Source organism: Macrotis lagotis, chromosome 2 (genome assembly GCF_037893015.1).
Source record: "Macrotis lagotis isolate mMagLag1 chromosome 2, bilby.v1.9.chrom.fasta, whole genome shotgun sequence".
Classification (NCBI taxonomy): domain Eukaryota; kingdom Metazoa; phylum Chordata; class Mammalia; order Peramelemorphia; family Peramelidae; genus Macrotis; species Macrotis lagotis.
In genome coordinates, this window is record NC_133659.1 from 336,861,046 (window position 1) to 336,885,398 (window position 24,353).

Genomic DNA, 24,353 nt, shown 5'->3' on the forward strand with positions numbered 1-24,353 from the left:
AAGAGGCGGGAGGGGCGGCTCCCCGCCCTGGACACGCCCCCTCGGGCCCGGCCATCCCCATTGGCTCCCGGGCTGGGCGGGCGCGTCCTCGGCCGGGACCACGCCCCCCGGGCCGCCCCGGCCACCCATTGGCTCCCGGGTCCGGAGGGCCGGGTCCTCGCCCGCAGCCACGCCCCCCCGGGCCGCCCCGGCCGCCCCACTGGCTCCCGGGCCGGCGGGAGACGGAGGCGAGGGGGCGGGGGGCGTGCGCGTGCGCGTGCCCGGCAGGGCACGCCGACGTTGCCGCGGGCGCGCGCTCGCACGCCGGGAGGGAGGGACCGGGGGAAGATGGCGGCAGGAGCCGCCGGAGCCTCATCCTCCGCCGGGGCCGGGGAGCGCGGCCGGGGCCGGGGCCGGGGCCGGGGCCGGGGCCGGGGCCGAGGGGCCGGGCCCGGGCCGTGAGCGCGCAGCCGCCGCCTCGCCCGTCCGCCCGCCGCCATGGCCCGGCTCGCCGACTACTTCGTGCTGGTGGCCTTCGGGCCCGGGCCGCGCGCCGGTGAGTGGGGGCCGCGGGGCGGGGGGCGGGGGCGGGCGCGGCGTTCAGGGCCCCCCGGGCTTCCACCCCCGCGCGCCCCGCCGGGACGTCGCCCTGCGCCCCCAAGCCGGCCGCCCTGCCCCTCCCAGCTGCATGGGTCACTTGCACCCCCAGAGCAGCCACTTTGCCCCTCCCAGCTGCAGATGTCACCCTGCACCCCAAAACCAGCCGCCCTGCCCCTCAACCGCAGATGTCACCCTGCACCCCAAAACCAGCCACCCTGCCCCTCCCAGCTGCATGGGTCACTTGCACCCCCAGAGCAGCCACTTTGCCCCTCCCAGCTGCAGATGTCACCCTGCACCCCAAAACCAGCCACCCTGCCCCTCCCAGCTGCATGGGTCACTTGCACCCCCAGAGCAGCCACTTTGCCCCTCTCAGCTGCAGATGTCACCCTGTACCCCAAAACCAGCCACCCTACCCCTCTCAGCTGCAGATGTCACCTGTACCCCCAAACCAGCTACCCTGCCCCCTCCGCTGCAGATGTCACCCTGTGCCCCCAAACAGCCGCCCTGCCCTTCTCAACTGCACGGGTCATTTGCACCCCAAAACAGCCACCATGCCCCCCTCAGCTGCAGATGTCACCCTGCACCCCCAAAACAGCCACCCTGCCCCTCTCAGCTACATGGGTCACTTGTACCCCCAAACCAGCCACCTTGGCCCTCTCAGCTGCAGATGTCACCCTCTAGCCCCAAACTAGCCGCCCTGCCCCTCTCAGCTGCACAGGTCACTTGTACCCCAAACTAACCACCCTACCCCCTCCACTGCAGATGTCACCCTGCACCCCCAAACCAGCTGCCTTTCTCCCTCAGCTACAGATTTCACTCTGTACTCCCAAACCAGCTGCTCGTCCCTCTCAGCTGCAGATGTCACCATGCACCCCCCAAGCCAGCTGCTCTGCTCCTCTCTGTTGCACATGTCATCATGTACCCCACAACTAACTGCCCCGCCCCTCTCAGGTGCAGATGTTCCTCTGTACCCTCAAACCAGCTGCAGAAGTCATTGTGAGCCCCAAAACCAGCTGCTTTGCCCCTCAGCTCAAGATTTCACTCTGTACCCCCAAACCAACTATCCTGTCCCTCTCAGCTGCAGGTATTACCCTGAACCCCCAAACAAGCCTCACCTACAAGTGGTACCCTGATTTCCCAAACCGGCTACTCTGCTCCCCTTAACCGTAGATGATGTCACCCTGCACCCCCATGTAGTTGCTGGGGGTGGTTGGCGGGGAGATGGCTAGGGCCTGGAGAGAAGCTCCTTTGCCAGGGTGGTATGTGCCCAGCCAACCTGTGACAGAGGTAGCACTTGAACCCAGAGCCCTCTGGAAAAAAAGAAGGGAGGGGGGGTGCACATGCAGACAGATAAATATATAAAAAAGCATAGACGAGGTCATTCTGGGGAAAGGGGGGAGGCATTCGCAGCTGCCCCTCTAAGTGGACTGGCAGGACCTTGGGGGTGCCCGGGTGAAGTCTGGCCGCCCCTGGGGAGCTTGGAGAAGCCGCCGTTGGGACTGGGGAGAGGTGGGTTGGGAGTGCAGCTTCCCCTCTACCCCCCCATGACCTTGAATGCCTCCCCCTGGCCCCCACCTGTGGAATAATAGGGAGATGCTCCCGCCCACTTCATTCCTAGAGGTGGTCAGGGTGGGCGAGTGGATGCCAGGCCTTGGACGTCCCCAAGCGTAAGGGCCGGAGGAGGTCAGAGGAGGGAGTGTGGGAGTTGGAGCATCCTGGGAAGTTTTCCCAGAGAAAGTGGGTCTTGACTTCAGCCTCGAAAAATGGATGGAGGAAGGCGAGGGAAGGGGCCGGGCTCCCTGGGAACAGGCGTTTGGTCCAGGGCTGCCACCCCTGACCCGGGCGTGGGGGCTGGTGACCTCCCTCTTCCAGGTTCTGCAGTGCTCGAGGCAGAGACCCTCCCCCTACTTCCTGCCCAGGGCCTGCTTTGGCAGCAGAGGAGCAGGGCTCCTTGGACTGGAGGGGGCACGGATGAAAGAGCCCCCGGGAGCCATCCTCACTCTCAAAGGGCAGATTCAATCTGACCCCCAGAAGCTGCAGCCTTGGCCTTGGTCACTGGGGCGCCGGCGTGCCCATCGTCTGCCCCCCAGGAGCTCGCCCCTGCGTGTCTCCCCTACTCCTGGGTCTTGTGCTCCCTGAGGGCAGAGCCTGGGCTTCTTCTCAGGTTTGGGGCCCTGGGCTTAGGGGAGAAGAGACCTGGGCAGGCAGAAGAAGTCGAACCTTTGGGCTCTGCTTGGGTGGGCTTGGCTCCAGATGCCCGGGGCAGCGCTCTGGCTCTGGGCTGGCTGGTCCAGGAGAGATTTCTCCTCCTGCCTGGTGGGGAGCGGGGGCAGCCCTGTTTTAACTCTATGGCTAAGTTTCTGGACAGACGGCTAAGACTGGTGGGCCCAGGCGCCCAGCTTCAGCTGGGGAGTGGGGGGCACCTTTAGCTCTCTGTGTTTTGGGGGGGGCGGGTTGGTTTCATATGGTGCGCTTTCCTGGAGTAACTCCCAGTGTGATTGGGTCCCTTTCTAGGGAGAGAGATCTTTTTTGAGACTAGCACAGCTAGGGGCTCACTGGACCAAATTCCATCTCCCCAATTCCCAGTGGCAAGGGAAGCTGCCTTCCCCACCCCCCACCCCAGCCAAGGCACCCTTTGCTGCCCAAGGCTTGGCCTTGGTTTCAACCCTGCCCTTGGATGAGCTGGGCCACATTCCTGGGCCACATCTGTGGTCCCCACCCATGCTTCCGCCCTCTCTCGGGAGCAGGTTGGGGCTGTTCTGGATCCTCCCCCGCCCCGGCAGGTCTTCGGGGGGCACTCTGGTGGAGTGCCCGGTCCCCCGGTGCAGCAGCTGGAGGGAGAGGCTGTCGTGCCGGGCTCTCTTCTGCCCCGGCCCCAGCCGGGCCTGCAGGGGCAGCAGAGCCTGGCACTGCCTCTGGGGGCCTGCCAGCACCGTGATGTAGTTGTTTGTATTTTCCTTGGCCTTTCCTTGGCTTCAGCCTGGGCTCCGAGGGGAGAGGCTGAGGATGGAGGCCGGGAAGTGCAGGCCCGGGCCCTGCGTGGCCCGGCCCTGCCTGGCCTGGCCCTGCCTGGCCCGGCTCTGCTCTGGGGCCACAGAAGCCAGGGCCCTCCCAGACGTGTGTTGAATGTGTGCGTCTGTGTGTGTCTGCCTCCGCATGACTCTGTGAGTGTGTGTGACTGTGACGCGGCCTCACATCCGGCTCCACGTGCTGGCTGGGAGGGGAAGGGCAGCTCCTCTACCTGCCTCTTGGAGGGGGCTGGCCCAGCTCTGCCCAGCTCTGCCCCGGTCCGCAGGACCCCACCCGGTGACTCATGGTCCTACTGGTTAGAGCAGTCGTCTCTCTGCGGGGGTGCTGGGAGCTGCCCCACCCACGTACTGTCCGGCCTGAGATGAAGCGCTGGGGACACCCGTCTGCACCCTGCTGGGGGTCGGGGGGAGCCCAGATTGAATTCCCCAGGTCTGCCGAGACCAGGCCCCCCGGGCTGCAGCCTGCCGAACCCCGGGTTCCGATTGTGTCGGCCGCTCTTCGTCATCAATAAAACGAAGGCCTGACTAGAGATGGCCTCTCTGGGTCTCCCTGCCCTCTCCCAGTCCTCGGGGAGAAGCTCCGTGTGGTCATCGAGGTGGCCAGAGTGGGGAGGGGAAGGAGGGGTCTAGCCAAGGAGAGGAATGGTTTGGTGTGGGGAACAGACTGCAGGGGCCAGGGGAGAGAAGTGAGAGACAGGCAGGAAGCCAGGCTGCATATTTCCGGCAGAGCCTGAGCCCCCGGGGTCCCCTCCCTTCCGGGGGTGTCTCAGAGGTGGGCTGGGGAGAGCACCTGGCCGAGCCCCATGAGGGAGGTCCCTGAGGGATGAGGCTGTCCTGGGCCCTGGCCCGATCACATTGATCTCTGATTGCCAAGCTCCAGGGTGGGGAGGGGAGCCTGGCTGGGGCTCGCTTCATTTACCGAGCACCTGTTGGATGTGGAGCAATTACAAAGTGGCAGGGAAGGGCGTGGGGGCAGAGGCAGGGAAGCTTCCGGTAGGAGATGCTATCTGCCTGGGACTTGTAAGATGATGAGAAATTCATGGAGACACTTAGCAGAGATGTAATCTGGCTTGAAATGTCTGAAGGGGCAGATTCAATCTCCTCCCAGGGACTAGTGAGGGAAGGCTCCGGGGAAATCAAGTTTGATTTTATGGAAGGAAGGGGGGGGGGGGCAGGCTCACTTCTCTTTCTAACTCTCACATCCTCTGCTTCCAAAGACTGGATTGTGCTGGGGTTGGGGGGGGGGGGGGAACTTTGGGGAGGGAATGGGCTGGGCCAGTGGAACTTGGGTGGAGGAAGCTACCTCTCTGGGCAGACCTGGGATTCAGGGGATTGTCGTAGACATCAGCTACCTCAATTTGAGCCAAGGGTTTGATGGCATTTGTGGACGAGACAGTAGAACAGTTAGCTGGGTTCAGAACTGGCTGGATGAACGGTCAGGATCCCCCATGTTGTCCTCAGTGGTCCAAGGTGACGTGGAAGAAATAGGCCTGTAGTGGAGAATCCTGGGATCTAGCCTTGGTTCTGGCTTGTTTCCTTCCCGTTCCTATCCATTAGAATTAATGATTAGAAGAAACACTAGATGACACCAGGAGAGGGGGTGCACTGTAAACTGAAGTATTAACAGTCTTGCACTTGGGGTGAAAATAGGCCCCATTGCATGCACAAGGTGGGGGAGGAGGAACTAGCACACTGCCCAACTATCAGTGAGCCGGGGGCTTTGATGGGCCTTGGCAAGAACTGTCATTGTGAGGCCTCCTTGTCACACAGCCCCCCAAGACAGCAGTGGGAAGGTCTCCCCCCCTGAAGTTCGGGCCAGAGAATGGCATCTGGAATGAGGGAGGGCTTTAAGATCAGGCCATATGGAAATGGAAGGCAGGCCTTCTGTTGGAGCTTGGGGAAGGGAAGAAGAGCAGTGGGCCTGGTGACGTGTGTCTAGGAGTGGTGGAAGGGCAAAAGAAGGTAGGCTCCCACAGGAGGGAAGAGGTTAGGCCCCCACAAGCAAACCCTGGAACCCACAGGAGAAGTTGTCAAGTGGCGGTCCATGGTGGAGGCTGCCTTGAGTGGGCCTCCTCCAGAGGCAGGGAAGAGGCTTCCCATCAGAAGAGAGGTTTGGTGGAGATTATTGGCCCTTTGGAGGGGAAACTGGTCCAGTCTGCCTGGCCTGGGTGGTCCCTGTGTCCTCAGCTCGTTCTGCAGGGCCAGATGGGCCAAGCTTCGAGCGTCCAGCTGGGCAGGGAGGGGCTCTGGCTCGGCCCTTTGGCTGGTGGCCCGTTCCCATTCTCTTTCCGGCCTTGGAGCTGCCCTGGAAGTGAAGAGCTGCTCCAAGGAAAGCTCCCCACCCTGCTCCCCCCCAGAGATTTCCAGTTTCTGGGTCCATCCCACACTGCCTTCATGGGGAATCCACGTCCCTCCCCTCCGTGCCTGGCCCAGGCCCCGCTCGCCAGCAGCAGTGCTCCCGCCTTGCCTTCGCTTTCCCCATGCTTGGCTCTGAGGGTGGGTTTGGACAACCAGGAAGCAGCTGGCTGCTGCCTTTCCCTAACCTCTGCTGTCCTGTGTCCCCGGAGCCTTCCTCAGAAAGGAACCTCCACAGAGTCCTGGGCAGGGATGGGGTGTGGGTCAAGCTGGGGGCCCAGCCAGGCCCCTGTTCCCTTAGCGTTTTCTGAGCTGGTTGGGGGACAGCTGCCGCCATCAGGACCGACTCTGCTGCCTCCACTGCCCTGGACCCCTGATGGGCTTGGCCCTCATGGCTGGGGGGCGATTATCTCCAGTCCTCCCCCCCCCCCAGCCCTCAGCAGGGTGGATTACAAATTGGAAGGTGGCCCACTGCTAGAGATACAAGAGGACAGAGATTGAGATCCAGTGGAAGGAAGAATTGTCTGGTCAGATGACAGGCATGAGGGAAGGAGGCATTCCGTAGGTGCTTTGGGCCATGGCCCCGGGCAGAGATCAGTGGGCCTTCAGGGTAGCAGCAGAGCCGAGGGTCCCAGCTTCTCCTTTCATCTAGTTCTCATCCGCTGCTGATCTGTCTGGTCCTCACCCCCTGGGATTGCAGACCCCAGGCGCATTTCCTAAGGAAGACTGGGGAGCCTGGCTGTCCTCAAGACTCTTGGGTTCAGGGTTCTGGGCTGTCTGGAGAGATGGTGGTGATGTTCACCATCTGGTGCCTGCCCTGTGGGTGACAGCTGGTGGGGATGGCTGGCCCCTTCTCCAACCTGGTAGCTGCCTCCCCTATGGTCAGCGAAAAGGGGCTTTTCAGAGCAGTGGTGGCATCATCTGCCTCGAAAAAAGGGCAGAAACCTCTCTGGGGGAGTTGAGGTGGAAAGGACCTCCTGACCTGGGGAGTGCAAAGGTGTGATGACGGGAGGCCAGAGAGAGCCCTTGGGGAAGATCCTCTGGGCTACCGCCCCACAGGGAGACCTGGCGAGGCATGACAGGGGCATCTGGGTGTGGGGAAGGGGGGAGAGGCCCCATCTCTGCGCACACAGCTCAGGAAGGCAAGTGGGGGGCTCTGAGTGGGGACCTGCCAAGTGACATGGGTCTCTTGGGGCTGTGTTGAATGGAGCCATCTCTGGACCTTGAAGTGACCCTACCCAATGAGTAGTGATGTAGGACTGAGGGTCAGGGAGAGTGGGGGGCATCGGCCTAGAGAGAGGATGGAGCCTTGGGCAGGAGAAGGGGGTCTGGCAGGGCCCATCCGAGAAGCGGTCAGTCTCTGACACTTTCTAGCAGGGTGACCCTGAGCAAATCACTTCCCCTCTGTCTGCCTCAGGTTCCTCCTCTGTAAATTGGAGGTGTTGGTGGTGTCTCCCTGGATCCCAGGAGGGACTGCACAAGGGGCCCGCAGGCTCAGGGAAACCTTAGCCATAGACTTTGTCCTCAGCGTGCCTGGGCTCCCTGGGGCTCGGGCCTCTTCCCGGGCAGCCCTCCCCACGCGCCATGGGAACTATCAGCCAGCCCAGAGGATGGCGGCCTCCTCCTACTCTGGCCTCCTCTCCTGGCTCAGACCTGAGTTCGGCTCCTCCCATGCCACAAGTTTGACCCTGGGTGGTCCCCGAGCTATTCCACCGGGGCTTCTGGCCTCCCTCACCTGGGCTGGCTCAGGGCTCAGGGAGGCCTTGCCCAGGCCATGACAGGAGCAGGAGCTGGGGTGGCTCCAGAACTCCACGCCGAGCCCATTGGTGCAAAGGACTGCCACGTAGGCTAGAAGCAGAGGTGTGGAGGGTCCACCCGAGGCTTCCCTCAGACCCACTTATGGGGCCCCTCTCATGGTCATGGGTGGAGGAAGCTGAGAGGTGCCGGGCCTGGAGTCGGGAAGACTCAGATGCTACAGAGCTGTGGGACCCTGGACAAGTCCCTGAACTTCGTTTGCCTCATTCCCTGGAGAAAGGAATGGCAACCTCCTCCGGGACTTTGCCAAGAACTCCCCACGGATGGCGTTGGTACATGAGAGTGGCTGGGCTCATGCCAGGTCGGACACGCCTGGACACCCAATGAGGGGCCTTGTGGGGGAGGCTGGGCCCGCAGCCTCCTCCCCCCTCCCTGGGCAGCTGGTGGTAAGACAGGGAGGAAGAGGGGAGCAGGAAGCTGAGGTTTTGAGATCAGCCTTCTGAGCCCTCGCTGCCCTTATATAGTCAGGCCTCGGGGCCCCTGGGCTCCCGTCTGCAGTCCTGGCCAATGTGGCCCCCTCCTCGGGCAGCATGCGTAAGATGTGCCGGCAGCCCCTCTGCCTGCTGGTCACCTCGACCAGGCCCGGTTCCTCTGGGCATCTGGAGGGGCTCTGCCCTCCCCAGGGCTGGCTGTGCGCAGTGACTCCATGTGGAAGGAACGCTTTACTTCTCCCTCACCAGCCTGGCGTCACTGAGTGCTGAGTGGCCTGGCCAGGGTCACCCGGTCAGCAGGGAGCCCAGGCAGGGTTTGATGTGCCTCCTCTCATCCGAGCCCCTCCTCCTTCTGGGAGGTCCGTGATGGCAGACAAGTGAAGTGACTGGCCCAGGGTCACAGAGCCCAGAAGTGTCCAAGGCCCAGAGTCCATCCTGTCTTCTTTGCCTGAGTTCCCATCAGATAGCTCTAGGCCCCAGTGGCCTCGGGGTCCCCTCCTCCAGCCCGGGCATTTTCCCAGAAGTGCAATCTCTGATTCTCTCTTGGGGGGTGGTTTCTCAGCTATCAGGAGCCGGCCTCTAGATCCCCCCATCTTAAGAGGACTGGCTTTTCTCCATGGGGTGGGGGCCCCTCTGGGGCATGGCCCAGGAATCCTGGGAAGCCATTGGGTTGAGTTGGGGGGGAGCCTTGGAAGGAACCCAGAGTGGGGGGCCTGAGGGGTGGGAGAGGACGCCCAGCTTCGGTCCCTCAGCCTCTTTGTGACTTCCTTTTCCCCAAGGACACCTTTTTTAGGGTGTGTTGGGGAGCGGCCCAGGAAGCTGACTTTGCTCTGCCTACAGCAGGTCGGAGACTGGGGGGTGGGGGGGGGGCAGTGGGCGAGGGCCTCCCTCCTGAGCCAGCGCCCGGGGCTGCCCTCTCCCACTTTCTGCCCGTGCTGGGACCCATGGGGGATCCTCACTGCCCACCTGCTGCAGGGGGTCTTCAGGTGGCAGACCCTACCCTTTGGGCCTCGGCCATCCTCCAAATGTGTCTGCATCTCGGGGCTGTCCCAGGACAGCAGTGGAGTGGAGGAGAGCAGTACAGGAGGTGCCCCCCAGCCCACATATACAGCTAGGTTGAAAGAAAAGGCAACTTGATATAATATGGGCTAGGGGGATGGGACCCGTGATTCTAGGGCCCACTGCTTCTGTCAGAAGCTGACCCATGGACCCCTCCGAGGTGGCCGGGCTCTCCAGGAGGACGTTGGGGCATGGCAAGAACTGTTGTACTGGAGTCTGAGCTTGGGTTCTGACTGAGCCAGCCACACGCCCGAGGGTGGCCCATGCCCGGTGGCTGGCTCGGGCAGGGTTTCCTCTGCCTGGCATGCCAGCCAGCCTGGCTGCTGCTACAAAGAAACCAGTGTATCTCTGCCCCCGACTTATCCCTCTTCCTCCCAGCTTGGCACTAGGGAATTTTGGACTTTGGTGGGCATGGGGCGCTCTCCTTCTAGGGCAAAGGAGGAACACGTTCCTTCTGCCAGCTCTCTTCTTGAGAAAAGTCTTCAAGAGGGCTGGCCTCTTTCTGCCTACCACCCTCATCCTGGGCAAGCCCGGGTGACGTATGTGGACATCTGGGGACAGAAAAGCATTCCCTAGTGTATGCCTGCCCGCTGCTCCTGATGCCAGGCAGAGCCATCCCGAGTGCCCTAGGGAAGTTCAGGCAGTGGGGCGGGGTTAGGGCTACAGCTGAACCACTCCACGGCTGGAGGCAATAGTGGTGGCTAAGGCTGGCAGAGGCCTGTTGTTGGCCCTTCTCAGGCCCCTGATGCCCACATAGAAGAGAAAAGGTTTTAGGATCTGGGCTTTTCTCGGGTGTCCTTGGGTGGCCTGAGAGGGGGCTGCCTTCTGCTTTGCTGGCTCCACGTGTGACTATTTTGGGTGGAAATTGTGGGTTTGGGAGCTGCCCGGGGGAGGTGCCAAGAGCTGAGCCAGGCCTCCTGTGGCCTGAGGGGTGGCGTGGACGAGGCGGCGCGGTGTGGTCACTGCCAGTCTTGGCTCTCCACCTGCCCCTTGGTTGGTTGGAACCGGGTGTGTCTGGGACATCTTAGACTCCCCATAGCCCCAGCCCTCGCTCCTTTCTCACTTTCCCATTTCTGTGAAGGGGATGACCCTCCTCCCAGTTACTTGGGGTGGGCCCTTGCTCCCTCTACCTGCCTCCAGTCTCTCCCCACCCCATTCTCCAGTGGGACCAGCTGTGTTGCATGCTCTGCCCCCTCCCCCCATCAGTAAGCTTCTGGGGCTCCCTCTGGCCTTCCGCAGCAAACACACAGGCTGCTCTTTGGTGTTCATTCAGTGCCCTCCTCCCTTTCCAGTCTCCTTCCATCATCTTGCCCACTACCCATTCTTCAGTCCCAGGACACCAACCCCTCCTGACTCTGCCCTCCTCTCAAATCCTACCTTCTCCAGGGAGCCTCTCCCAATTCACTCCCTCAGTTTCCTCATCTGTAAAATGGGGATTCCTCCCTCCCAGATCCCAGTTGTACAAAGCCGTAGGCCTCTCCAAGTGTTCCAGAGCTCCCCATTGGTGCAGGGTCTCTCGTCTTCCTTTGTAGCCTCCTGCTGAACAACCACGGTTGCCTGTGTGTATCAGGGTACTGAGAACAGCTCCTCTCTCATGTTCCCAGGGGGCCCTCCAGCAGCCACAGGCACATTCACCCATCAGTGCCCTCCTCAGCTGGTTCCTTTTGAGGCTCCGCAGGAACAGAAGGGGCATGACAATGGAGACCTTGGCTCTGGGAGGGCTTCTCGGGCTGGCCAGGGGCAGAGGATGGTCCAGATGGGTCTGTGCCTCTGATTTCCAGCCTCTTGTGCCCACAGGGAGTGGGGAAGGCCATGGGCAGATCCTCCAGCGTTTCCCGGAGAAAGACTGGGAAGATAACCCGTTTCCCCAAGGAATTGAGCTGGTAAGTGGGGGGGGGGGTCACACCCCTGAGTCAGAGCTGTGACTTGAGGGGGCATCCAGATTCCCATCTGCCATGGCCTCACTCTGTAGGACATGGCACCGAGGCCAACCCTGGGCCTGCTTCCCGGGATCTGAGGCCTGGGACTGTCGGAGCAGGGTGGGCTGATCTGGGTGGGGAGGCCAGGCTTGGGCCCAGTTCCTGCTCCCTTCACTTTGCTGATGCCCTTGTCAGCAGGGAGCCCCTCATTAGGGCCACGCTGGAGCCTGTCTGCAGGCATGGCCCTGCTCTGTTTAGTGTCTCCATAGGTCCTCAGAGAGGTGAGGGGGTACTGCTGCCGCACCCTGTACCCGCAGCTGGCAGGGACCCCCAGGGGGCCTGATGACTGCTGATTCCTCCCTCCCTTCCAGTTCTGCCAGCCGAGCGGGTGGCAGCTGTGCCCTGAGCGGAACCCGCCAACCTTCTTCATTGCCGTCCTCACTGACATCAACTCAGAGCGGCATTACTGTGCCTGCCTAACCTTCTGGGAGCCAGTGGAGCCCTCCCAGGTCAGGCCTCAGTTGGGGTGGTTGCGGGTCAGGGAGTGGGTCGGAGCGGAGGCCTGGTGGCCAAGGGAGGAGGGGAAGGAATAACCTGGACTCACCCTCATTCCTGCCCCCAGGCACCAACATGCAGTGGAGAGGAAGAGGAGGCTGGGGAGAGGCCTTCCCCATCAGCCCTCGTTCCCCCCACCCAGCTGTTTGCCCCAAAGACCCTGGTGCTGGTGTCCCGGCTGGACCATGCCGACGTGTTCCGGGTGAGCGGGGAGGCTGTCAGGGTGGCCCGGGCCCCATGTGTCAAAGATTCCCATCCCCCCCGCCCCTAACCTTGGCTCCTGGCCCCTCCTTATCTGCAGAACAGCCTCGGTCTCATCTATACGATCCATGTGGAGGGCCTGAGCGTGTCCCTGGAGAACGTCATTGGCAATCTGCTTACGTGTACCATCCCCATCACTGGGGGCTCCCAGGTGGGCCCGGCCTCAGGGAGGTCGGGAGGAGAGGCTCCCCTCCCTGCTTCTTTGCTGCAGCGTCGCCGTCAGTCTCTCCCCTCCCTGGCTGGGGGTCACATCCGGCCTCTGATGTCCTGGGTCTGTCTTTGTCCCTTTTGCTTCCAGGCTTCTCTCTGTCCTCTTAGTCTCTGGGCACCTGTCTGTCTGTCCTCTCAGTTCCTGGGCACCTCTGTCTGCCCTTCCGTTTGGGGTGGCTCTTTCCTTGCCCCATTATCTGATTGGTCGTGTGTCTCTAACTGTGTCTCTCTGTCTGTCCTGCGCAGCCGGACTCTATGGAGGAAGGAGCGGTATGGACCACTAACCCCCTGCCCCAGGGCCCCTGTACCTGCCCGCGTCCCCTGAAACAGCCTGGGGGGGGATTCCAGTCCCTCTCTCCAGGCTGGGCAGGAAATGCTAGGCTTGGCCCATGGCAGCCACAGGGCATAAGCCCTGGGAGAGAAGCTAGAATCGGGAGGGGTCAGAGAAGTGTGCCAGTCCAGGGGAACCCTGGAAGCTAAGGCCGAACCCATTGCTCTTTTCAGAGGACCATCTCCCTGGGGGCCGGCGACCGGCAGGTGATCCAGACGCCCCTCACAGACTCCCTGCCCGTCAGCTGCTGTAGCGTGGCCATGCTCTTCCGCCAGCTGGGTGAGGCCCAGGAACAGACGGTATCACAGTGGTCCATGGGGTAGATCAGCCACAGGGGCAGAGGAGGATGCATGCTCCAGAGAGGGAGACTGAGGAAAAGCCCACCCAGCCCCTGAAGACCAGGGGATTTCTCCCCACTTGGGGTCCACATGTTCATGGGGGGCCCTCAGAGTGGACTGGCTTTCTGAGACATGGTCTGAGCCTCCCCTCTGCTCCCAGGTATCACCAATGTGTTGGCCTTGTTTTGTGCTGCCCTCACTGAGCACAAGATCCTCTTCCTGTCGCGCAGTTACCAGCGGCTCACCGATGCTTGCCGGGGCCTGCTCGCCCTCCTCTTCCCCCTCCGATACAGGTACCAGATCCTTGGCTTCCTCCCCTCTCGTCTCTGGGAGGGGTCCTCTCCCACCTCCCCCAGCTCCAGGACCTCTTCTGATGCCTCCCAACCTTTGCAGCTTCACCTACGTGCCCATCCTGCCCGCTCAGCTCCTGGAGGTCCTCAGCACCCCCACACCTTTCATCATTGGCGTCAACTCCCTGTTTCAGGCAGAGACCCAGGAGCTGGTGAGGAGATTTTGAGCATCACAGCCCCCTCCCCTCCCCGCCACCTGCCATCCCGGCCTTCCATCCTCCTAACCCAGTAGCCAGTGCCGGGTCTGGCCGCAGACAGTGGCTGTCTGTGCTATCCTGGTTGAGCCACTTCACCTGCCTGCTTTGGCTTCCTCATCTCCCAAAGGGAGCCCCTAGCAGCAGCCCCCCAGGGTGAAGAATGTAATCTGGAGGCCCTCGGCTGGCTCTTCCCCCCAGCCATTGTCCTCCTTTCCTGCCTGTGCCCTCCCCTGGGCTTCCCAGCCCACAGGGCTCCCCTCAGTGGGGCTGCAGGCCAAGCCTGTCTCCCTGAACCCAGACCCTGCTTCTTCTGCTCCCAGCTCGATGTCATCATCGCTGACTTGGATGGGGGGACTGTCACCGTCCCAGAGTGTGTGCACATCCCGCCCCTGCCAGAGCCTCTGCATAGCCAGACCCACAGCGCCCTCTGCATGGTGAGTGGGGTCCACTGGGAGCAAGGGCAGGTCAGGGGAGAGGGGGTCCTGGGCACTCAGAATCTGCCACCATGTTCCAAATACAGCGGAGGGTCCCCCATTCCAGACCCTCTGTGTGTCTCTGCAGGTCCTCGACCCTGAGCTTGAACTTGCCGACCTGGCCTTCCCACCCCCAGCCACCTCCACCTCATCCTTAAAAATGCAGGTACCTCAGAATGTGGGGGGCACAGTGGGAGGAAGGGAGGCCACACAGGGTGCCCCTGGGTCCCCATGCCAAAGTTCAGGCTTCGTTCCCCATAGGACAAGGAGCTCCGGGCAGTCTTCCTGCGTCTCTTTGCTCAGCTGCTCCAAGGCTACCGCTGGTGTCTGCACATTGTGCGCATTCACCCTGAACCTGTGATCCGCTTCCACAAGGTGAGCCCTGGGCCCTGCGGGCCAGCGACCCCTGACCCCTGGGGCCACAGCCGGAGCTCCTAATCTTGTGCCCCATCCCACAGGCTGCATTCCTGGGCCAGCGGGGCCTGGTGGAGGACGACTTTCTGCTGAAGGTACTGGAGGGCATGGCCTTTGCCGGCTTCGTGTCTGAACGGGGCGTCCCCTATCGGACCACCGACCTGTTTGATGAGGTATGGGCCACCACGGACTGGTGGGGGGCTGTCTCTCCACTGGGTCCCCCCTTCTTCCCGCTCTCCTCCCTCTCCTCAGCTGGTGGCCAATGAGGTGAAGAGGATGCGGGCTGACGAGAACCAGCCGCACCGTGTCCTGCGCCATGTGAAGGAGCTGGCAGAGCAGCTGTACAAGAATGTAGGGCTTATGGAGGTGGTTGGGGGAGGGGCCCGGCCTGGCCTCAGGAGACAACCCCAGGGCTGACCCTTGCCCTGTCTTCCCGCCAGGAGAACCCATACCCCGCTGTTTCAATGCACAAAGTTCAGAGGCCAGGGGAGGGCAGCCACCTGAGGCGGGCTCCACGTCCCTTTCCACGCCTGGACGAGAGCACTGTCCAGTGGATCATCGACCAGGCCACCGCCAAGCTGCAGGGTGCACCGCCTGCCGTGCGGGCTGAGAAGAAGGCCACCGTGCCCTCGGGGCCCCCCATGGGTGAGGCCCCTGTGCTGGGTCTGGGGTGAGGGTGTGGGTTCAGACTGGGCAGCTAGATGTCACTGACACCACTCGCTTCTCAGCTGCCATTGTGGAGCGCAACGGCGTGGTCCACGCCAACAGTGCCCGGCGGCTTGAAGTCGTCCGAAACTGCATCTCCTATGTATTTGAAGGGAAAATGTTGGAGGCCAAGAAGGTAAGGGGGGGCGGTGACTGGAGGGTGGTGATGAAGGGGGCCGGTCAGGCCTGAGAGGGCACCAGGGAGTGCCAGGCCTCATCACCTCCTGCCTCCAGCTGCTGCCCGCTGTGCTCCGGGCTCTGAAGGGTCGAGCCGCCCGCCGCTGCCTGACACGGGAGCTGCATCTGCACGTCCAGCAGAACCGCGCTGTTTTAGACCACCAGCAGTTTGACTTTGTGGTGCGCATGATGAACTGCTGCCTGCAGGTGAGGGAATGGCCAGGGCGGGGCCAGCGAGCACTGTCCCTCTGGGTCCCCCCGGGCCATGGGCCATGCATGACCATCGCCTCTGCACTCCCCAGGATTGCACTTCTTTGGATGAGCACGGCATCGCTGCTGCCCTGCTGCCTCTGGTTACCGCCTTCTGTCGGGTGAGTGGCTGACTGCCCTGACCCTCCCAGACTTCCTTGGTGTTTCCCCCGTCCTTTCCTCCTCCACCCCACCCCTCCCAATCACCCCCTGATATGCCTTCCATGGGAGGAAGGGCCACCTGGGGAGGTAGCCATCTGCTCGCTGCCCACCACTTGGTGTGAGGGGATTGCTGTTCAGGGCAGACTTGGACCTGGGTCCTCTTGGCTCTCTTCTATCTTGGGGGACTGGGCATGATTCTCGAGGTCTGCCCTTCTGCTGACCTCCCTCTGTTACTCCCATTTGTGAAGCTTCTTTGTGGTGACCCTTGGCTGGGCCCCTCTCTCTAGAAACTGAGCCCTGGGGTGACACAGTTTGCGTATAGCTGTGTCCAGGAACACGTGGTGTGGAGCACCCCCCAGTTCTGGGAGGCCATGTTCTATGGGGACGTGCAGACTCACATCCGCGCTCTCTATCTGGAGCCTGCTGAGGAGGACGGCCCCCTCCCTAAGGTGGGGACCAGGGAGGCTGACCCTGGGGAGCCTTGGGTGTGTGTGGGGGGAGACGTGGCCCTGCTGCCCCTGGGGGGACCCCGGGTGTGTGGAGGGGAAATGTGGCCCCAGAGACCGCTCTCCTTGGAACTCCTCTCTGAGACGTCCTGGTTCCTGTGGCAGGGGGAGGTCGGCCCCCCGGAGAAGGAGGAGGAGGAGGAGGAGGAGGAGGAAGAGAGGTCGGCTCTGGATGTGGCCTCGGAGCAGCGGCGCCTGTGGCCCACACTGGGCCGGGACAAGCAGCAGGAGCTGGTGCAGAAGGAGGAGAGCACAGTGTTCAGCCAAGCCATCCACTATGCCAACCGCATGAGCTACCTCCTGCTGCCCCTGGACAGCAGCAAGAGCCGCCTGCTGCGTGAGCGGGCCGGCCTGGGTGACCTGGAGAGCGTTAGCAACAGTGTGATCACCAACAGGTGTGTGTGGGAGCGAGGTTGGGGCTGGGGGGCCGGGGGGAGGGGGGCCGGGGGGAGGGGACCGCCATGCCCACCCCCCTCCTCCGGGCACAGCATGGCGGGCAGCATGGCCGAGAGTTATGATACAGAGAGCGGCTTCGAGGACGCCGAGACGTCGGATGTAGCGGGAGCCGTGGTGCGCTTCATCAACCGCTTTGTGGACAAGGTGTGCACCGAGAGCGGCGTTACCAGCGAACACCTCAAGGGGCTGCATGTCATGGTGCCAGGTAGGCACAGCAGGCACTGGTGGGGAGGTGGGGAGACTATACCCCCAGGGACCTAAGAGGACCCTCCCTCCTCCAGACATTGTCCAGATGCACATCGAGACCCTGGAGGCTGTGCACCGCGAGAGCAAGAGGCTGCCTCCTATCCAGAAAGTGAGGCCCATCCATGGGCTGGGGGACCAGGGTGGGGGTGTAGGGCCAAGCCCTCTCCTGAACCCTCCCTCGTCTCTCCATCCCCTAGCCCAAGCTACTCCGGCCCAGCCTCCTTCCAGGAGAGCAGTGTGTACTGGACGGCCTCCGAGTCTACCTTCTTCCCGACGGCCGTGAAGAGGGCTCCGGGGGCAGCATCGGGGGGCCGGCCCTCCTGCCTGCCGAGGGGGCTGTCTTTCTCACCACCTACCGGGTCATCTTCACTGGCATGCCCACAGATCCCCTGGGTGAGGACCCTTCCCCATGTGCCCCCAGGGCCCGGCCACACCTCGAGTGGAGGCCCCCCTCCCACTCCTCTCCCTCCCTAACCCTTCTCCGGGACCCCTTGTGACTCTCCGCACCCCCCCAGTGGGGGAGCAGGTTGTTGTCAGGTCCTTCCCCGTGGCCTCGCTCACCAAGGAGAAACGGATCAGCGTCCAGACCCACATGGACCAGTTCCTGCAGGACGGGCTGCAGCTTCGCTCATGTACATTCCAGGTCCGAACTGGTGGAGTCCCAAGCCCCATGTCCTCCAGTGGAGACCTGCTCCTGAGGGTGCGGGGGGAGGCTGTGGTTAAAACTAGGGTCTCCAACAGGAAGCTCGAGATCCCTCTCCTCAAAAAGACCTGCCCATGGGCTTAGTGGACTGGCCTCCTTTCTTTCTTTGCCCCTTTAGCTGATGCTGAACCTGCCTCTCCCCCTTCTCTCTTCTCCCCTCCCCCTCCTCTCCCTCTCCACCACCTATTTTGTGCTTCTGCCTTTGAGCTTATCTCTCCCCCATTTCTAGGGATAGTGCCCCCAGCATCTGTGTTCCCCCTCAGTTTTCTTTTCTGCCAGCCCTGCCTCAGTGAGTGGGCCGCAGCGCTGCTCTCGGTTGGAGCATTTCCCTTATTCAGAAGCTGCCCGGTCCTTCCACTGTCCCCTGGAGGTGGTGGCCCCTGGCACACTGTGGCTAAGCTGAAGTGGCCCCATACCCCCTCACCCTGTGGCCTCCCTCTGGCCTTTGGGGCTGCCATCCAGCCCCCTGGGTCCTTTTTCTACCACACAGACTTTAGGCTTTTGGAAGAGGTTTTCTCCCAGTTCCTTCCACTGTTCTTCTGTGGAAATGCTCCACATCTTGGTCATCCAAGCAGCAATACATCCTAAGGGAGGGGAGCAACATAGCCAAAAGCCCCCTCTACCTTAAAGACAAACAGGACATCGGTGCTGGTAGCTAGGGAGCCTGGTTGGGTAGTTTAGTGACAGACAGATTGCACATGGCCGGCGCAGGCCAGAAGAGCTGAGCCGCCAAGGTGGTGGCCGTGGGAGCCCCAGAGAGAGGACAGGAGTAGGAGAGACAGAGAGGAGGAGGCATGAGGATGGCACTGAGGTTCTAGAAGCCAGACACAGTCTCTGGGGCTGGGGGGTGGGGGAGGCAGAAAGTAAGGTGAGTGTGGAGCCCGGGAGTGATGCTGGGAGGAGGAGGATGCAGGGGCATCACAGTCAGCGACTGGGGAGGGGCCCTGGACCCTCCTGACCTGGACAGGCATCTCTGCCAGGTGCCAGGAGGGGAAGTGGAGGCACAGCAGATGCTCAAGGGAGCCAGGGGCGTAAGGAGGCAGTTTGTCTTCTTGGTTGGTTTAAAATGTTTTCATTGCTTGTTTTTGGCATAACTCATAAGAGGGAAGGAAAGCCCTTCACCCCCAAATCCATGGCTCCTTGGGAAGGTGGCCAGGCGATGACCTCCAGTTCTGCCCCTGGCGCCCACTGTATCTACACTTCCTCCCTTCCCTGGGGACTATGGGCCGTTGGGGTCTTTCCTGGGTTCGCCTTCTTCTATCGGGGTTTGCTTGGTTCTGCTTCCCCAGTTCCTCCTCATGGCTTTTTCTTTGGTCAAACCCACCTCCTGGTCAGCAAGTCTCACCACAGGGAGAGAAGGGCCCTGGGTCCTGTCATGTCTGGGCTTTGTCCTCCTGTGGTTCAGGGGTCTCAGACACCCCTGAGAGTATCTCTGTCCGCAGCTGCTAAAGATGGCCTTTGATGAGGAGGTGGGCTCAGAGAGCGCTGAGGTCTTCCGAAAACACCTGCACAAGCTGCGCTATCCACCAGACATCAAGGGGACATTTGCCTTCACTGCTGGCTCTGTCCACACGGCCGGCCGGCAGCCCCGCACGACCAAGGAGAAGAGCCCCTCACTGAGGTACCCTGGTCCCCACTTCAGTAGATCGCCAGCTTTCAGTCTGAGGACCCTGGGCTCTGGGGGTCTCCCTCCCTCCTTCCCTGTCCGCCTGGTGGCCAACAGCTCCTTGCTTCTCCTCCACCCAGGACCCTGTCACGGAATCTCGTGAAGAATGCCAAAAAGACCATCAGCCGCCAGTATGTCACTCGGAAAAAGTACAATCCGCCCAACTGGGAGCAGCGGGGTCAGCCCGTGCCCCCTGAGGACCAGGAGGATGAGATCTCAGGTCTGACAGGAGAGGGCATAGGGAAGGGTCCCCTCCTCTGGGCTCACCCGGCTGGACCCGGGCCCGGCTCGCCCACTTTGGCTCCTCATTCTGCTCTGCCCCACAGTGTCTGAGGAGCTGGAGCCCAGCACTCTGACGCCTGCCTCAGCGCTGAAGCCCTCGGATAGGCTGACCATGAACAGTCTGGTGGAGCGGGCCTGCTGCCGAGATTACCAGCGCCTGGGCCTGGGCACCCTGAGCAGCAGCCTGAGCCGTGCCAAATCCGAGCCCTTCAGGGTCACGCCCGTCAACCGAATGTATGCCATCTGCCGCAGGTGAGTTACCTTGCCAGCTGCTGGGGCTCAGGGATTGGGGAGAGGACCATCTGGGCCACCCTCCTCAGATAAACAAAGCCCTCCTGGGAGTTCACCAGGGTGAAGGGGACCAGGGTTGGAACCAGACAGGTCCCAGGTTGGGCTAAGAAAGAGACAGATGTGTAAGAGTTCACAAAGGCAAAGTGGGCAGCAGTGAGTGTGGAGGAGTGAGAGGGATCCATCAGTGGAGATAACGCGGGTTCAGCCTAGAGGTCAGCGCAGAGGTTGGGGTGGAGAGGGAGACTACAGAGAGGCATTGGTGTAGAGTTGACTGCAGAATCCCTGGGCTGAGATCCCTCAAAAACAAAGCTGTGGTGGGGGTGGGGGGCAGAAGAAGGAGAAAGAAACAGAAACAAAATCAGCAGCCAGGTAACTGTGGGCCTCTGCAGCCCAATGGAATAGCTGGACTGCCAAAACTCCACAGGGGAAGCCTGGGACCTAAGAGCTTTGGGCACCCCGGCCCAGGCTTAGAAGTTGGGAGGTGATGCTGGTGAAAATTGGCTCAGAAAGGGCAGGCACCAGGAGCCAGCTCTTGGGGTGCTCATAAGGGAGGTGGGCAGGGAGGAGATGAATGTCAGGGGAGGGGGCATTGGGTCTCAGCCACTGGGACAAGGGGGCCCAGCCTGAGCCCTGAGTGTCCCATGGAGACCTGTGGAAAGAGTCCAGGGATTGATCACCATCCTGTCAGGCATCTGGCAGACCCCCAGGTGTGGGGCCTGCTTTGTTTAGCTGACTCAGAGGGTCTCCTGGCAGAGACATGGTTATAGGGCAGTGGCTGAGGGGGCAGCACAGCAAGGATGGCTATCTTATCTTGTGCCCATGCCCTGGAGTTTGGAGGTTAGGGCTGTTCGGCGAGACATCAGCCTAGTTTGGGTGGTCCTGTCCGGTGATAATGGCTGCAGCTCCCTCTGAGGTGGAGTTGTGGGGCCACAGTGCAGAGAGAGAAGCCCCTGATACTGTCTGGCTCTGGGGTCTTTCACCTCTGTCTGCCTCACTTTCTGCAGCTACAAAATGGGCGTTATAATAGTGCCTACCTCCCGGAGAGCAATTTTATAAAGCAGTTAGCACAAGGTTCTTTTTAAAAAATTGTTAATAGTATTTTAGTTTTTTCTCAACCAAATGTCATCAACACAATTTTTAGCTTTAATTTCTACAAGATTCTGAGCTCCGCAGTTTTGTCCTTTTCCTCCACTCTTCCTAAAAGGGCGCGGTTTGACATCAGGTAGACCCGTGCCATCATGTAGAACACATTTCTGTCCCAGTCACAGCTGTGAAAGAAAGGACAGATCAAAGGGGAAAAAAACCACGACCAAGAATAAAGGCAGTGGGAAGGTCACTCTGCCTTTGGAGGCCAGGGCTTTCCTCTCCCAAGGCCTCCATACTTGCCCTGGACCTTCCCGGGGCCCGACTCTGAGCTGGTCATCACACCATGTGGCGGATTCTGGGGACGGTGGTTTCCTGGTTCTTCTCATGCCACTTTACATCAGTTCATCCAAATCTTTCCAGAAATTGGCCCATCATAGTTTTCTAGAGAACAAGAGCGCTCCATTATGTCCATCCACCACAACCTGCCCAGCTCTTCCCCCCCTCCATTTCTAATTCTTTGCTACCACATGAAGAGCCACTATGGTACTTTTGTACATATGGTCCTTTGCCCTTTTTATGATCTCTCTGGGGGATGGACCTGGCATTGCTGGGTCACAGGGTACAAACAGCCTGGCAGCTTCAAGTTGCTCTCCAGAATGGTTGGATCAGTTCATAACTCCACCAGCAATGCATCAGTGTCTCGGTTTCCCACATCCTCTCCATCATCTTTTGTCATGTTGCCGGTCCAGCAGGTGTGAGATGCACCTCAGTTGTTTCAGTTTGCATTTCTCTAATCGAGGGTGGTTTAGATCAAATAGCTTTGGTTTCTTCATCTGAAAACTGCCTGCTCATATCCACTGAATCCCTAGCAGTTGGGCAATGGCTTGTATGCTTATAAATTTGACTCCACTCTCTATACTTGAGAAATGAGGCCTATATCAGAGACAGTTGCACAAAGATTCTTTCCCGGCTTTCGGCTTTCCTTCCAATCTTGGTTGCATTGGTTTTTGTGCAAAAGCTTTTTTGTTTACTAATCAAGTTTATTTCCCATAGCGTGATGCTCTCTCCCTCTTGTTTGGTCATGAGCGTGTAATGCTGTAGAGTATGTGGATGTTGGGCCATGTGATGCATCTGTGTTCAGGACTGGTTTTACTTCATTGTCTGTGGTCCTTTTAGCGAGATACAGTTTCCTTCCTCATCCCTGTTAATGAAACCGATTTTTGGCTTTGTTTTGTCTGAGATCAGGATTGCCAGTCCTGCGTTTTTTTACTTCAGCTGAAGCCTTTCACCTTTACTGTGTGTCTCTGCTTCTGGTAAACCCCATATTGTAGGATTCTGGGTTTTGAACCCCTTTGCTATCTGCTTCTGTTTGAGCTTTATATTCACATTTAGCTATGATTGCTAACTATGCATTTCCCTCCAGCCTATTTTTCCTCCTGTTTGTCCTTTCTCCTTTCACCCTTTCCCCTCCACTGTAATAGGTTTTTTGGTGCCTCTTCTCGTGAAATAATTTATCCCATTCTATCTCTCCCTTCCTTCTTTGCCCAGCATTCTGCTTTTTCTCATCCCCAACTTATTTTTATGTCCTTTCTTCATTTTCACCTTGTACATCCTTGTAACCTTCCTTCTAGCAGTACTATTAGTAGCACAATCTTCAAGAATTACAGGTATCACCTTCCCATGTAAACAGTTCAACTCTAGCCAATCCCTTTTGCCTTGGTTTCCCCTTTTCCCTTTTTGGGCTTCTCTTGAGTCTTGATTTTGAACATCACATTTTTGTGTGGAAAAGGACCACACATGGCCTTCTCTTTAGGAAAACTTGAAATCCTTATATTTCATTGAATGACCATTCCCCCCCCCCCCCCCCCGGAGTATTATGCTTAATTTCCCCAGGTAGGTGATTGTTGTTTGTAGTCCAAGTTCCTTTGCCTTCCAGCATATCATGTTCCATGATCTCCAATCCTCTAATATGGCAGCTGCTAAGTCCTGGTCTTTCTCCCCACCCCCACCCTTTGAATTGTTTCTTTTTGGCCAATTTGCCATATTTTTTCCTTGACCTGATCATTCTATAATTTGGCTGCACTATTCTTTGGAATCTTATTTGGGGAATCTCTTTCCTGAGGTGATTGGTGGATTCTTTCAATGCCTATTTTGCCCTCTGGTTCTAGTGTTCCTTGATAATTTATTGAAAGATACTGTCTAGGTCCTTCGGATGATGACTCTCAGGAAACTCAATGATTCTGACATTGTCTCTTCCCTATGGATATTCCAGGAGTTGTTTTTCCAGTGAGGTATTTCAGGTTTTCTTGTATTTTTTTTTTCATTCTTTTGGATTTGATTGATTCTTGATGTCCTATAGAGTCATTAGCTTCTACACACTAACTTGTAAAGAGTTATTTTCCTCTGTTAGCTTTTGTACCTCTTTTTCCATTTGGCCAATTGTACCTTTTAATTCTTTTTCCAAGGTCTTGACTCTTTTCATAATTCTCTTCTATTACTCTCATTTGTTCTCCCCTGATTTTTAGGCTCCTTTTTGAGCTCTTCCATGAATTCTTTCCAGGCTTGAGACCACATCCCATTTTTCTTTGGGGTTTTGCCCTTAGATGTTTTGATCTTGTTGTCTTCTTTTGAGTTTGAGTTTTGATCTTCCCTGTCACCGTAATAACTTTATATGGTCGGATTCTTTTTTAATTAGGTTTTGCTCATCTTTTTTTAACTTTCTTTTAAATTTGAGCTTTGCTTTCTCGGGATGGAAAGGACACTGTCTCAGCTTCTTGTGCTGGGGGGCCACAGGCCCTGGCTGTTACCTGGGGCTGCATGGACAGGGGACCCTGGGGTCTAATGCTGCTCCAAGGAGTTGGGATGAGGGGTGCCTAGTCCTCCGGCTGGAGGCTTTAGGGGTCTGGCAGCTCACCTCCTCCTGAGCCTGGGTCCCAGGGCCGGTGTCTGACATATGCCGAGGCTGGGGGGGGGGGGTGTTTCTGTGTTTTTTCTGGAGACATGCTGAAGCCCATGGAGGTCTGGCTGTGGCAGCCATCTGTCTCCCCAGGTCTGCATTGAAGCAGGTGACAAGGTCTTGCAGCTGAGGTACATGAGGGTCCCAAGGTCAGCCTTCACCCGGGCCACCACCCTGTGCTGAGGTGGGGTTTGCTGTCGGCCTCCTGTCCTGGACTGTGTTCTTGCCTTTTTTCTCAGTTTCTTGGTCTAAAAGATTGTTTCACTCCAACTTTTTGCTGGTTCTGCTGTTCCAGGATTTGGGGGGGTTATTTTATGGTTATTTGGAGGCCAGCATGGTAGAGTTTCAGTGATTGGTGCTCATGGATCTTCATAAAGACTTCTGGCCTTCCTTCCTTCCTTCCTTCCTTCTCCTCCTCCTCATGTCATCAGCAGAAACCTCTAGAGGGTCCCATCAGTTTGGGCCACAGGCAGGAACCACAGAGAAGGTAGAAGCAGAGTAGGAGGCCAGGGGCTCAAGGAGAAAAGACAGCAGAGCCCATTCCAGACTGGG

At 59.4% G+C, this 24,353-nt stretch overlaps 1 protein-coding gene across 2 annotated transcripts in view; it reads left to right on the forward strand.

The window, feature by feature from the left end:
• The first annotated feature begins 419 nt into the window (after positions 1-419).
• SBF1 (SET binding factor 1) overlaps positions 420-24,353 on the forward strand; it is a 33,873-nt gene continuing 9,939 nt past the window's right edge. For both annotated transcript variants that reach the window (XM_074227171.1, XM_074227172.1), the window contains exons 1-26: positions 420-535; positions 11,066-11,151; positions 11,559-11,696; positions 11,810-11,944; positions 12,044-12,154; positions 12,718-12,823; positions 13,043-13,175; positions 13,276-13,384; positions 13,750-13,863; positions 13,991-14,068; positions 14,164-14,277; positions 14,361-14,489; positions 14,569-14,667; positions 14,757-14,961; positions 15,045-15,157; positions 15,256-15,405; positions 15,501-15,569; positions 15,897-16,058; positions 16,221-16,510; positions 16,604-16,776; positions 16,853-16,926; positions 17,015-17,210; positions 17,333-17,460; positions 18,963-19,141; positions 19,267-19,406; positions 19,513-19,720. In XM_074227171.1, coding sequence (XP_074083272.1) covers positions 478-535; positions 11,066-11,151; positions 11,559-11,696; positions 11,810-11,944; positions 12,044-12,154; positions 12,718-12,823; positions 13,043-13,175; positions 13,276-13,384; positions 13,750-13,863; positions 13,991-14,068; positions 14,164-14,277; positions 14,361-14,489; positions 14,569-14,667; positions 14,757-14,961; positions 15,045-15,157; positions 15,256-15,405; positions 15,501-15,569; positions 15,897-16,058; positions 16,221-16,510; positions 16,604-16,776; positions 16,853-16,926; positions 17,015-17,210; positions 17,333-17,460; positions 18,963-19,141; positions 19,267-19,406; positions 19,513-19,720 — 3,497 coding nt within the window. In that variant the 5' untranslated portion in view covers positions 420-477. The remainder of the gene's footprint in view (positions 536-11,065; positions 11,152-11,558; positions 11,697-11,809; positions 11,945-12,043; positions 12,155-12,717; positions 12,824-13,042; positions 13,176-13,275; positions 13,385-13,749; positions 13,864-13,990; positions 14,069-14,163; positions 14,278-14,360; positions 14,490-14,568; positions 14,668-14,756; positions 14,962-15,044; positions 15,158-15,255; positions 15,406-15,500; positions 15,570-15,896; positions 16,059-16,220; positions 16,511-16,603; positions 16,777-16,852; positions 16,927-17,014; positions 17,211-17,332; positions 17,461-18,962; positions 19,142-19,266; positions 19,407-19,512; positions 19,721-24,353) is intronic.